This window comes from Thunnus thynnus, chromosome 19 (genome assembly GCF_963924715.1).
Source record: "Thunnus thynnus chromosome 19, fThuThy2.1, whole genome shotgun sequence".
Classification (NCBI taxonomy): Eukaryota; Metazoa; Chordata; class Actinopteri; order Scombriformes; family Scombridae; genus Thunnus; species Thunnus thynnus.
In genome coordinates this window covers 8,635,358-8,649,174 of record NC_089535.1, presented here as the reverse complement: position 1 = coordinate 8,649,174, position 13,817 = coordinate 8,635,358, and the positions used below count along the sequence as shown (strand labels likewise).

Here is a 13,817-nt window from a genome sequence, read left to right as displayed (position 1 = left end):
CACCTGTCCATAGTACTCATCGGTCTCGGCAGGCAGCACTTTGCCCCCTTTGTCATCATAATCGTCGTAGCCATACATGTCTAAATCGCCATAGTCTGTGATGTGCTCCTCGTTGAACCCTTCAGTGTAGTCCACTTCGCCTTCCACGCCCAGGTCTGCTCCGGTGGCAATGGACCCTCCGGCTCCGGCGCCAGCACTTGCTGATCCTCCTCCAGCGGAGGAAGATCCTCCCGCAGAGGCAGAACCACTACCACCACCACCGACAGATGCAGAACCTCCAGCAGATCCGCCCCCAATGGTGATGGTAGAACTGCTGCTGCCGCCGCCTCCACCACCACCAAGATGAACTGTACTGCTGCTGCTGCTGCCGCCGCCACCTCCACCAGCGGTGTAATGTGTGCTGTCCACACCATAATCATATCCATCATCGTAGTTATCGTAGGAACTTCCAACCTAGAAAAGTTATAAATGGGAAGATGAGAATCAGTCAGTCTAAGGATTGTTGCATACGCTATGTAAGGAACACAAGGGGCAATGTAAGCAGTGTTCCTGTATCGTCTGAAATTTGCCACGTTGAACGTTTCGGTTAGAGGTTATTGCCAATGAAGAAGTCCCTTCCTGTGCAAACAAATAACCCAGCAAAGAAAGAACATAACCTTGCAGTTGTGACCTGTTAGAAAATACATGTAGCTTAAAAGTACCATTTTTTCCCCAAAGCTGCAGTTATGGAGAATTCTATAAAGCATTTATTTGTCCACGGTGGTATTTTTAAAATACATTCAGTATCATATTGGCTTTGCTTGCCCCATGTGGATTGGTGGATTATAACATTGGGAAGGGGCCAAAGAAGCCCTGGTTTTATGTATCCCACACATTGGCGTAAGTGCAGGTAGGCCTTGCAGAGAGTACATAATGCAGTAAAGAGTAAATTATTTTTAACAGCTTGCCAATATATCTATTAAACTTACAGGTCACACCAACAGCAATTAGGTAAGGATGTCAGTGTGATTCATGTCAACCTACTGATGTTTTATTGCCGATGATGGTTATTGAACTTCCTTCTCCACCGGTGACGACCCTGCTTTCGACTCCAGTTCCCGTACCCAAGTCAATCTTCCCCACTGCTCCCATGTCAAGCCTACCCCCGGTGCCAACGTTGGTGATGGTGACCCGTCGAGAGGAGTCACCATCAGGTGCAGCTGTAGACTCGTCGTAGTAGGTCTCGTAGTTACCATAGGTGTCGTAGCTGTCGTAAGGGGAGGTGTCCTCTCCGTAGGCATCCCCTCCGCCGGTGGCAGTACCTGAAGAGCTCGCTGAAGAGCTGCTGGATGAGCTGGAAGATGCACCAGAGGAGGATGAGCTGGAGGTGGACACTTTGCCGCCGGTACCACTACCCCTCAACGCCTCCTCCACTGTGGTCACCACACTGTCTCCATCTGTCACCTGTAAGGCATAAAGAGTGTTGTCATTGGTGCAGCCTATTTTGGAAAGCGCTGATCAGCAAAAATTCTAGCATAGCCCTTAGGTTTATCACTTGAAATTATGATAATGTATTTGGGAAGATTAATGGAGAGTCCATTTGAAAGCAAGATTTAGACTAGTATGCATCAGATTTGTATATCAATAGACTACCTTTTCTTTCCTGGTTGTTTCCTCAGCATCAGGGGATGCGTCATAAGGCTTGCCATCCGAGTCCTCATAGTAAGGGTATTCATAATAGTAGCTGTCCTCCTCTGTGTTCTAATGGAGAGAAACATCACATTGACATTGAGTGAGATTGTGATTGAGAGAGAAAGAATAACTATCAATTATTAAAAACATGATTCTTAAATATGATCCACTACGCTGTTGCTGCTGAGTCTGGCAGATGTACAGTATGTGTGAAAGACTGGCCATCGATCAGAAGCACACAGAAATGCCTTCTATTGGCGGAAACCTCCTGCTGGATCTCCCTGTTGCAACTTGTTACCACTGAATGACAAATTACTCTTCCACTGCTTTCTAAATTAATCTGTCACATGTCTTTTTTTTGTAAAAATAAGGTCAAGTTTTTTTAATGCACCTTGTAGGCATACCCAGGGCAAAGGAAAATGTCAAGAGGAAGAGCTTCCTGTTCATCTTGTAACAATTAGACTCACTGTTAATTAGCATGCACACAGTATTGGTATTCAGTGCGGAAAAACAGCATGGTGCAGGGATGCAGGCTTAGGCAGGCACCACTTCATTCCTGGACATTATTAACTAACTGCATAGCCTGATAACCCTGTTCTTCCTAGTCAGCACTTCCCTCTGGCAGAGTGCAGCTCTCCTGTATAAGCCAAGATGCTCTTTTCAGCACAGGATCCAACCAAGATCTGATTTGAGTATTAGGGACATTTATGGATTAAGGGAAATTAACTTCCTTGAGTAAGGTCAGCCATTAGGTAACTTTGAGCTTTCTTAATGGTTTCTACAATGTGATAAAATGTCCAGAATAGTGTGCAAACATACACCAAACATGTAGAGAGTACCTCTAGTAATTAGTTGATCGTGAGCGTGAGTCAACAGGAACATGTAAGAGAGAACGGTTAAAAAAATAAAAGTTGAAGATAAAATGATACTCACATATTCGTCTGTGTTGGGGTCCTGGTTCTGAGGCTGATCCGGCATTGGCACTTCACAATCAGGGCTGTAGTGCTCACAGTAGTCATAGGCAGCACGATGGTCTGCTACAATCATTAGCTGCTGGATGTCTCCCTGGAAACCACAAGAAACAGGAAGTCATGAGACCCACTTGACACAGCTACAAGTCGCGCATGTACAGTAAATAAACAAGCAAACAATTGACAGCGACGGAAAAGGCGGTCTCACGCTCGGTGACCCATGAGGAAAAATTAAAGCATATAAACAAATATAGATGAGAGAGAACATCTGTGCGCCGCATTATCAAATGCAGAACAGGCAGTCCTAAAACTAGGTCAAGGCAGGGGAGTCTAAGGGTGACTAAGTGATGAAGAACTTTGTCTGGGGTCCAAGGATGTCATTTCACATCAGCGTTGAGCACCGGAGTGTGAGACAAAAAAGCTTAACAGGAAACAGTCTGGTACAAGCGAACATGGAACAACTGACTTCATGTGTCTATGGACAATAATACTGTACAAACAAACAGACACAACCACAGGCTCTCTCTCTCTCTCTCTCTATCTCTCTCTCTCTCTCACACACACACACAAACACACACAAAAGTGCATCTTTAACAAGATGAATGATTTTCAACAGCAGACATACTGTAAGTAATTGCCCCAGATCTGAATGAGACAAGAGTGACTTTGCTTTTGAGCTGATGATTGTGTAAGACATATGAATCTACTTAGCATGGAGGACATGAGCAGACCTGCAGTTACAGATCGGACCTGAGCCTTAAAGGAGTGTATGTATGTAGCTGAGTCGTGGTGTGGTGGGGGTTGGGGGGGGGAGGTGGGAGCTGGAGTGGGGGTGGGGGGGTGTTGGTGTTAGTGGAACAGTAGCAGAAGTGGGATATTTAAAGACAGAGAAAAAACTCACAAAGGAGAGACAACAGATGAGATTGATGAAAAAGAAAAAGAGCAAGAGAGAACAAGAACAAGAGAATGGCTCTGAAGGATCCCCAGGCTAGATCGGGAGCTGGGTGTGTGTGTGTGTGTGTTTGCCACATGTTTCTGAGTAGAATGCATATGGCACTAAAACGCTTTACTGTCTATCCAAACATGTCCCGATTACACTTCCAAATCTAGTGATGTCATTGCGCATCAATCAAATACAGTGTCAACCTAGCTGAAACAAATATATTTTCTGGGGGTATGAGAATCATGAGGCGAACTATGGGAACAGACTGTCACAGAGGATGAAGTGTTTTTAATTATGTCCTATTGCCAAAAGTCTGAAATCCCTCAACATGTCTTTCCAGCTGAAATTCTTCACGGATAGCTCTCTATTCTGACAAACATAAATGGATTGTATTTGTGGTCTAACCAGTGACAGTTCACTGAGGAGCACCAATCCCACTGCAACAGTGGAACATACCACACACAACTCCCGTTCTCGAATCCTTTAATAATCCTTGCAAAACTCTCCACAAGATGATGTTTCCTGCTCTGTCCTTGGCTTATGTTATCACTGGGGTTTATGGTGGATGCAGAAAAACAAATCCCAATACTTCCTCCAAGACAGAAGGACTGGAGTAGCCATTACACAGCTCCCCCAGCTATGAACTCTGAGCTCCCAGGAAACTTTCAAATGGCTACCCCTGAGCCATTTGTCTAAAGTTGGGATCCTTTAGGAGCCTTGCTATCGTTTTGACAGTCTGTCTCTCCCTTATTCTGGCAAGGCCGTGTGTCACAGCTGCGCTGAAAGGGGATGATGGGAATTCAGTGTTTGAAATGAGGTCACATTCAATGAGGAATAAGCCCTCTGTACAACAAAACAGCCGTGCTGTCTGGAGCGTTGCAACTGCCTTCCTATTCACATGCCATTCTTCTGCTTTCCTTTTTCTTTTTCTCTACACTCTTTTTCTCCAGCTCAGCAAAAGGAATGTCAGAGTGGATCCTGACCACTAGTGGTGTGATCCTAATTTTACCAAGATGAGATAATTAATCATACACCTAAGTGGAAATGAGAGCCTCCTCGCAGCACTGAGAACACCGTGGCAGAATGTGTTTAATGATGTGTGGCATGTACACAGAGAAAGAAAGAAGCATGTGCATGCCTGGAAAAGAAATTGTGCTGTTATTAGGGTCTTATTGAGGCTGGAAAACTGATGGATGCATTTGATTATAGTAACTATATAGCCAAAGGCGTGTAGAAGAGGAAAAAGAGTGAGGAGAAGCTGGATAGGGAATATGGACCTGAGTTGAGCTGTGCTCAGTCGTGTTGGACCATTCAGCAATACCCGTTCCAGCCGTCTGAAGTTTTGTTCTGTGTTTAAAGTTCTGGACTTAAAAAAGGGAAGCCAGACACTGAGCACTGCATAAAACCAACTGCAGATGGACCAGCAAAGAAAATAGAGCTTTTTTTTTTTTCTTAGAGGTGCACTTTGGCAATTTAAAGTGCACTTCCATCTGCCCCCAAATCTAGGGAATAAAGAAAGGTTGAAATCCATGCAGCAGACAGAGGCTGAAATATCCTCACTTCTAGTTTCTGGTAATGGGGCCAAGCTCCAAAAACACTGGATCCTCCCATAATGCAACTTCATAGCATATCTTAATGGGACCCTCCCTGCCTGGTGAATGCTGACATCTATCAACCTGCACACTACTGTGTAACACATACTTTTTGTTCTAAATATGAAGACTCCACACCCAATCCGAGATAACATCAATGACATCACTATGACATCATTAAGAAATGTTTTCACAGACTTGACAGATCCTACAGAGCTACAGAAGTCATTATATATACACCTGTTTTCAGAGAATGTGTAGCCACAATTTTATACAAATAATAATATATAATAACAGTAATTATTTATAATTATTTGGACATGCACACTTTTGTCCCTTTCTGACTCTGATCAGATATAAACCACACAGCAAATACATGCAAAACATTCAGTATTTGAAAAGCTACATCCAGATGCTTGCTTTCATTAATTATTTTCTTTTCATCCTCCATCATATTCTTGTTTCTGTGTTGATATCAAAGGCATGCGTTTCCACAAAAGCTGCACACCTTCACAGTCAAACTATTGTCAAAGTCTTGATCCACCGTGACAACCACTAAAGCTGGTTCTGATTTCCTTTCTTTGAGCCAGAGCTGCTCTTTTCACCACACGTCACTCGACAGATTGCGGTGCCAAATGTTATATAAGCTGCTGTTTTACAGATGTAGGGAAGCAGTAAATATTCCTATACTGTGCCCCAGCTGTATGCTAATGCCAAGTTTCTCATTTAGTATTCTGGCTCTGAATGGTCAACTCAGTCCAGCAGCCCATTAAAGCATGAGATATTTACTCCATTCCTGTGTATGGGGGCTATTTCTTATATTTTGATGACAGGAGGCTGCACTGCAACTACTATATATGCAGAGTCAGGGATTCAGCATATAACAGTGTACAGCAACACATGCGAACGCAGTCACACAAGCACCACCAGTCCCACACCCAAACACAGCACACAGGAGGGGGGGAAAAAAAAACCTTGGTATCATAGAATCACACCCAAATCCCTGAGGGAACCACATAAAACATGCAATCAGCTTTCCTATTTGAGAGGGAATAGTGACATTTTTCACTCTGGAGCATCATGTGGCACATCAGAGTGGTGCTTAAGGCAGAATTTTCAGACAATAACAGGCCTGCCGCTGTCAGCTTCTCCCTAGACTCTGCTGAAATATGACTCTGCTCCTGGCCGGTGCTCTCCTCATGTCAAGCTCTGGTGGAAAAGCCATTGCCTGTGGCTGTGAGCAATGGCCAGCCTCACTTCACATACTTCGTGTTAAAGATACTGTTGAAGACGTACGCACACACAAACATAAACCCATGATTTAACAGGGCTGCAGCTTACAACTTGATTACGGAATCAGCACAAAGCCACGCTGATCTATAACACTTAAAAACGTACATATTCATCTATTTGCTCTTCTGTCTTTTTGCATTTTAATAAGAAAATCCACTTTTTGGCTCTCATTCCTTAACCTCACCCTGTTTGGCCCCCACTCATTAATCCTCGCTGGATGTTCTTGTTATGTCCAGGTGGTGGCAGGAGAGTGCTCCAGTGAGCACAAAGTCAAACATCTGTCTCCATCTGAACCTGACCCACAATCATACCGGGTGGACCGAGTTCATTGTACTCCCCCACTCTGTATTATGATGCATGGGATGGATATTGGACAAATAATTCTTGCTAAACGAGCCACTAAAAATTAACAAAATGAACTGCAGGCGTACATGCTCCCCTCCTATTCTTTTTTCTTCTCTCTCATAAGCACACATACTTCAAGCATGTGGTGAAAGGTGCCCGAAAAAAAGGCTTATTTTGATTAGAGTAAGGTCTTGAGGTGATGTCAGGGGACCCCCTGCTGATTAGTTCAAGGGGGTAAAGCTCAGCATCTCATGAAAAGAGCAGCTTACCATGAAATAAACAATACAAACCAATCCTCATTATTTCTCTATAACCCCAGGGACACCTGATAATGGATCTGTTTACCTTTTATGCCTCACACAACTCTAAGACAGCAGCTTAAAGAAGAAAAACTGTAGTTTTTTTATAATTTTTCTTGTCATATGTCAGTAAGGGAAAAAATGGGTGGGAGGGCTCCCACAGAGCAGGATAAGACTCTGGGAGGTCTGGCTGCATTTTAAGGCAAGTTACTTTAACAACATATTTACACAGTCACCCCTGAGCTGAGAGCCAGGCCTTGGTCCCAGTGCCAGCCCACACCGGCACACCGGCACACTCACAGTCCCAGCGCCTGGACATTCTCCAACGTGACCACAAAAACCAAACAACACACTACAGAGGACAGCTTGCTGCACAGGGGCCATAAATCAGCACAGACACACACACACAACAGCACCAGGACGCAGAAACGAATAGACCCACAAAGACAACATACTGTGTAGTGTATAGCTGTACATTAGGGGTGCAACTAAAGATTATTTTCATTATTGATTAATTTACGAAGCTGGAACCAGAGAATTTTAGCATTTCTTCTTAAAAGAAGGCCTCAAAACGATGAATGAATTATCAAAATAGCTGATTAATTTTCTGTCGATCAACTAATCGATTAATCAACATGTAGATGTGGAAAAAAACCACATATAGACATACTGTACCAACAGAAAAATTCCACTCAGCAAATTTAGAGAATTAAACTTCTACCAGACATCAAGTACTTTTTCACCCACATACGCTTTCCCCTCCAGACTGTAGCCAGATCCCAGCACTCAGAGCAGCTGCCAAGAGCAACAGGCCTGTCTGCCACCCCACTTATCCACTACACATCACCTTAACCATTCCCTCTCCTCTTTGCCACTGTCCTGTTTTTACCTTCTAGGTCTTCCTCCCATTATCTTCCCAGCCCCCATCACACTCCATTCTGTATAAGATTTTAATCGTATGTCTCTAAGGACTACGGGCAGCCATATTCCCATTTCCTGTTCTTTTGGGGTAGTGGAAACCAGAGTGGCTAGCCTCACCTAACAGACGTAGATTCTGAGTGTTTGGCTTGGCCCATTTGCTGAAATCTACATAAAAAAGTGCTGAAGGCACACTTTAGGGGTTGCTGACACAGTAAAGGAATAACAGAAGGAATAAAGAGGCGAAAGGCAAACATCTGACATGAGTTAGGGAAATTCTCTTAATCATCCATGGTGGAAACTCCATCTTCACTGGGGCTACCGAAATCTACGTCTCTTTCCACAAGCCTAACATGTATGGAAGTAGTGTGCTCTGACAGTGAAGCATGACATGTATTTTAGACAAGATAATGCAGATGTGCATAGAAAAGGTGACCAAATCACGACCAAAGATGGCGGTAGGAGGCAACAATCGTCTGTTTGGGAGGCCGGTGAGTTGCTGACCAGACACCGGTGTCACGTGGACGCAGGGGAGGGGGAGTGATAACGTAGTGATAACAATATTCAGTGTTTAATGTAAAGCCATGTTGGTTCTGTTGAATGTTTGTCTCCTATTTGTTCTGATAATAAATAATTGTATACTATAAATCTGGTCTCTTGAGGGTTCTGTCATAAGGAGAATACCCTTAAAACTGTAAATTGAGCATTATATCATTATTAAATATACATCATATATACATATATAAAAAAAAACATCCAACGTCCAGTCCTAGTCCTAAGTGGTTGGATAATGGTGGTCAAAGACTAATTTACAGTCACACCTCAGAGTGTAGGCTTCAGTGATCTAATCTCAATGCATCCTCAATGCATTTGCATGTTTATTTGGAACTTGAGATCCCAGACTAGTCATCAATGCCTGAGGAAGGAATCATATTTCCAAGTCTCATGTAATGGGGCTCTATCAGAGAAGCCAGTATCCATCCATCAACCATCCATGTTAGACCTGAGGGGCTTTTACAACAAAAAAAATATCAAAGAGTCCAGGTACATTTGTGCAAAGTGTTAAAATGTGGAGCCACAAAAGCTCTGCTCGAGCTGCTGAGTGTAGCTCTAGCTCTGTAATAACAGATAAATAAGAAAATAGAGGCACAGTGAAGGCCTCCTGACATCAGCCAAACCAATTTTACTATGACCATGGAAATTAAGCCAAAATGGCCTTAAATCAGATTATGAATTTGGAAAATGTAGATATGGAAACTGGTCACAACTTTGTTCAAAATCTAAATCAGGAGTATGTCTACAGCTTAATACTTTTCACAAATCTTTACCTTAGATGACTGAAACATGTGAATAATAAATATGGAGGGGGTGGGGGCTGAGTTAATGACAGGATAAGTGAAGAAAACTCTTGAGGTAAAGAAGAGGACACAGGATGTGTAAAACTAATCATGCCATCATAATATTAAAGCTCTTAATGGGCATAAAGCTCATGTGTTGCATATTTTTACTACTTTTTCCTGGCTCTCGTTGCACCACGGGGGCAATGCAACTCACTTCATCCCAGCACTATTAAAGGCCTCCAAACTCTTTGCACTGCTTCCCTTACTCTTATCATATATTGCCTTGAGCTCCCCCACTCATTCCATCTGTAATCCTCTATTCAATATATCTTAAACTCAATCCTCTTCTTCTTAAGCTCCTCACGCTTTCTTACCTTTTCTCCCTATAACTTATCAACCCCCACCCACGCACATGCACCACATCCATCCCCGTTATTCAGACCACTAGTCTGAGACAGCCTATCAGCGGATACCAAGGAAACCTCTGGATGATGTCATGTGGTATGGCTGCTGTCCCAAGACTGACATCAGTGGGGGGAGAGAGCTCCTCATTCTTTCCAGAGTGTGACCCAAAGTTTTGGCTCCTATTCCCGAACCTGCTGCTCCCGGCTCCTCCACACCCTCTCTATCCTGAACATTGTATCTTGTTTTCTCGACACAGAAACCTCCTTCTGAATTACTCTCTACAAAATATGCCAAATTGATGTTTTTCTGACAAAAACGACACTACACAATCACCCACGTTCAAACCGGACGATGACACTTAAGCTCCGCTCTGGCTGGGACAATGGAGGCCAGACAAGAACTGCTGTGTTTGCACAGCTCCACCTCGGCCGCTTCAATTCACTCGAGGTCCCCTGCGGGTTACTTCGGAGTGAGGCCAAGTGGTCCATCTGTCCTGTTTGTGATCCCTCAGACCAACCACAGCCATTTATTTCACCGAATTCTACATAGAACCAAGGGATGGGCATTAAATTATCCATGGTTTTTCTTGGCACACTCCTTTGGAAATAACAGTGAACAGGGAAATCAGGGGACATGTTCAACAGATGGACTCTGTCAAACAGGGCCTACCTTCTGAACAACAGAGATAAAAATACACACATGCTCTACAGTCAAGAAGAAAAACAACATCCCTAAAAGTCATTAGCTGGACTTTGATAAAGAAAATGGCGCTTAATAATTGATTTTTATATGTGCATTACAGCCATTATAAAGGAGTAATTACTGTTTCATTTGTGATAAAATACCTGTCTTCTTACATAATCACCACTCTAATTACCTCCACAGTCTTTACTGGCACAGCTGCAGTACACTTATGCAAGCTGCTAAGAAAAAAAATAACATTATGGTACTTATAGAGGGGTAGACACTCTCTGTGACCACAATAACCATGTCAGAAACCAAACCACAAACCACTTCAGCATACAGTAAGTACTACTTGCCTCCTGACTGCTGTATGTAAAGAAAAAGCCCAGGCTAAGCTGGAGAACCTCACTGGCTGATGAAACATATAATTCAGTGTAATTCAGAGGAATCATAAATCAGATTATCTGTCCTTCCTCACTTCTGTATTTAAGTATGTGTTTGATTTATTAAAACAATGATTACCTCTTTTCTACAGCACAATCAAATCAATGTTCAAATCAAAAATAGCTCTCTTAAATTGATGTCTCCAAACTGGATTTGTTCTTTCTCTTCATTTATTCTTTCACGTGTGGCTTTTCTAAATGGATTGACTGGCAATTGTAAGCTCTGTCTTGAGTCAACTGAAATAATTGGCCTGCCGGTGAAATCCAGTAAGTTTTTTTGTGTTTTCATGCTCACCAACTCTTGGTGGTAACTGACTCTGGCAAAAGTCAACACAGGATCAGACTAAACTACACAGAGGGGAGAAGGGAGTAAGGGGAGAAAAGAGCGCAGCCTGAGCATAATTTGGAAACTATGTGGCATATTTTCCATTTTCTGCACGCACTGGAGCCTGTCCTGTCTCCCAACTGGCAGACACACAGCAGGAGGGCTTTAAACATCTCTCACAAAATATCTGTCTGTTCCCACGGTAACTAGTGGACTGTTACTGCGGCTTTGATAGCCGGGTAGGGTTTAAATTGTTCCACTATCACCTCAATCTCATGATGAGTATGCTACAGGCAACGATAAAACAACTGTGCCGGATAAATGCAGTCATCTTGTTGGCAACTGGAGGAATTTACCACTGGCTATTAGGCTTAGAAGAAATAATAGCTATGACATACACATACCAAAACCATCTGTATTTATGCCTCATTAAATAGTTCACGTCAACAATTTCTCTATAAATGTGAATATAATTTGTGCAAAACATAACAGTGTTGTACTTCCCAGCTTCACCTATGAACCATATCTTGCACTCATATGGGGAAATATATATATATACATATATATATATATACACTACAGTGGATATTACATATAGAAAAAAATCTGGATTTGGTTACAAGGCTATAATTAATGGTTTTGGATGAGGGCAAAAAGTGAAGTTTTATGCTCCATCATATATCTATCTCCCCTATAGCTTGGCAGACCAAATTTAGGAATTGTGGAAGGGGGTGGGGGGGGGTGATGTCATATTTTTGTCTTATTGTCTGTTGAGCAGCAGTGAGGTTAAAGGTCAGCTGGCTCAGCATCAGTCACATCAGTCAGCCTCTGTTACTAATTATTATTGAGGGCCTCAGCCTCACAGACTAATCCCCCTTTAAACAAGCACAACTCTGACGGGACAAAGACAACACTATTCCTTGTGCCTTGTGCCTCTGTGTGTGTGCTTCTGTGTATGTGTGTGTGTGTCTCTGTGTCCCTCACAGGGGTCATGTTTAAGCAAATATCCACACAAAAGCTTGTTTTAGGCAATATCCAAACTAATTCTAATTCTTCACACTAGGTAAGAGCAAAAAGTATTTTATGTTGATGCGTATCAGGTGTCTCTGGGTATTATAAAACCCAAAGGGCTTCCTGTCACTAGTCAGATTAACATTAATCTTTCATCTCCTGCCACAAAGCTTTCATACACATAAAAAAAGGAGAAAGGAAGAAGAAGTAAAACCCTCTGTCTACTAATGAAAATGTGTCACCGCTTGTTAAGAACCTCTGTAAACAAAACCGTTTCAACCAATCCAGACAAAGACTCCAGACATGGAACCGCATACGGAAATACAACGGTATGACAAATAGGTTTTAACTGCTTATTGGCCGCAATGAGGCAACATTTTACGACACCAGCAACAGATGCAATGATGAAAGTTGGACGGACATTATGTTTTCTGTGTGGAAAACGTGGAATATCTGGCACCTTAAATTAAATTAAACTTGCAATTGTGTGCGTGTGTATGAGCGGGTGGCAGAGGTTGGGGGATCAGATCGTGGGGGCCCGCACATGCTAAATCCTCCCGTCTATGGAGGATGTGGCTGCCACCGCAATCCATGCTCTATATGCTGTGGCACGCAGAATGGGGATTGGGGATGACCGTCATCTTCACCACAACCACATGTGTCTATACTGTAGTTAGAATGAAAATTCTCATTTGGTTGAGGACTTTAAATCAAAGTCAAGTTGGTCAAGTATCATACGCAAAAAAGGAATGGTATGCAGACCTTGAAAATAGCATGTAACAGGAGATGCAAAAGCGCATCAATCCTCAAATCTATAAAGCAGTTCAGTCATCTTTGTCGCAATCAAGTTCATACAGAGTCACAAAAGAACCAAAATGGGCACAAGGGTGCATCTGGCAAAAAATGTCACTTGGCAGTCACTGAGCCGACACACAAATCGCATTAAATGGTCCAATAATTACATAAATAACGGAACAATACAATTAAAAACATGCAGATTAGGATTTACAACATAATGCCTACCTCAAAGACTTCTTCATCAAGTATTCTAGTTCCAAACACTATAATTCCTTTGGTATCGATGATGGGGTGGGGGCTTCGGAGCAACTTCTGGGTGGTCTTCTTTTTACAGTCCAGAATGAGGGTGATGGTCTGCTTGTGCACACTGATGGCTACTCGATGCCACCTGGAAGGGGAGGTAGGGTTGGGGGGGGGTTGGTGTTAATTCACACACTTACTGGGTTACATGAAGCATACATACAAACTGCAAACAGGTTAAGGACCCCTTTTGTGTTTGGCCTCTCATTCAAATTCAAATACATCCCATTCTGTTTTCTAGAGTGAAACAGAATCTCATTTTATTCTTTTCTTAAATCTCACTTTTTTTTGGTGATAAAAATAGACTTCTAAAATATGACTGCAGGCAGAAACAGACACTGTGAACCACATGAAATGAAAGGGATTAAATGTACAACATCACAAATTAACACTATCAAGGTTCTGACAAATCTAATGCACAAGGGACACCTGGCTCAGGTGCTGCTTATGTGCCAACACACTAAACCAACTGGAGATGC

The 13,817-nt window shown here is 42.7% G+C and overlaps 1 protein-coding gene across 2 annotated transcripts in view; it reads right to left on the bottom strand.

Annotated features, from left to right (window-relative positions):
- Positions 1-13,817, bottom strand: part of col5a1 (procollagen, type V, alpha 1) — a 75,130-nt gene that overhangs the window by 38,080 nt on the left and 23,233 nt on the right. For both annotated transcript variants that reach the window (XM_067574877.1, XM_067574878.1), the window contains exons 4-8: positions 13,264-13,426; positions 2,605-2,736; positions 1,633-1,740; positions 1,024-1,443; positions 4-453 (exon numbers count right to left, since the gene is read on the bottom strand). In XM_067574877.1, coding sequence (XP_067430978.1) covers positions 4-453; positions 1,024-1,443; positions 1,633-1,740; positions 2,605-2,736; positions 13,264-13,426 — 1,273 coding nt within the window. The remainder of the gene's footprint in view (positions 1-3; positions 454-1,023; positions 1,444-1,632; positions 1,741-2,604; positions 2,737-13,263; positions 13,427-13,817) is intronic.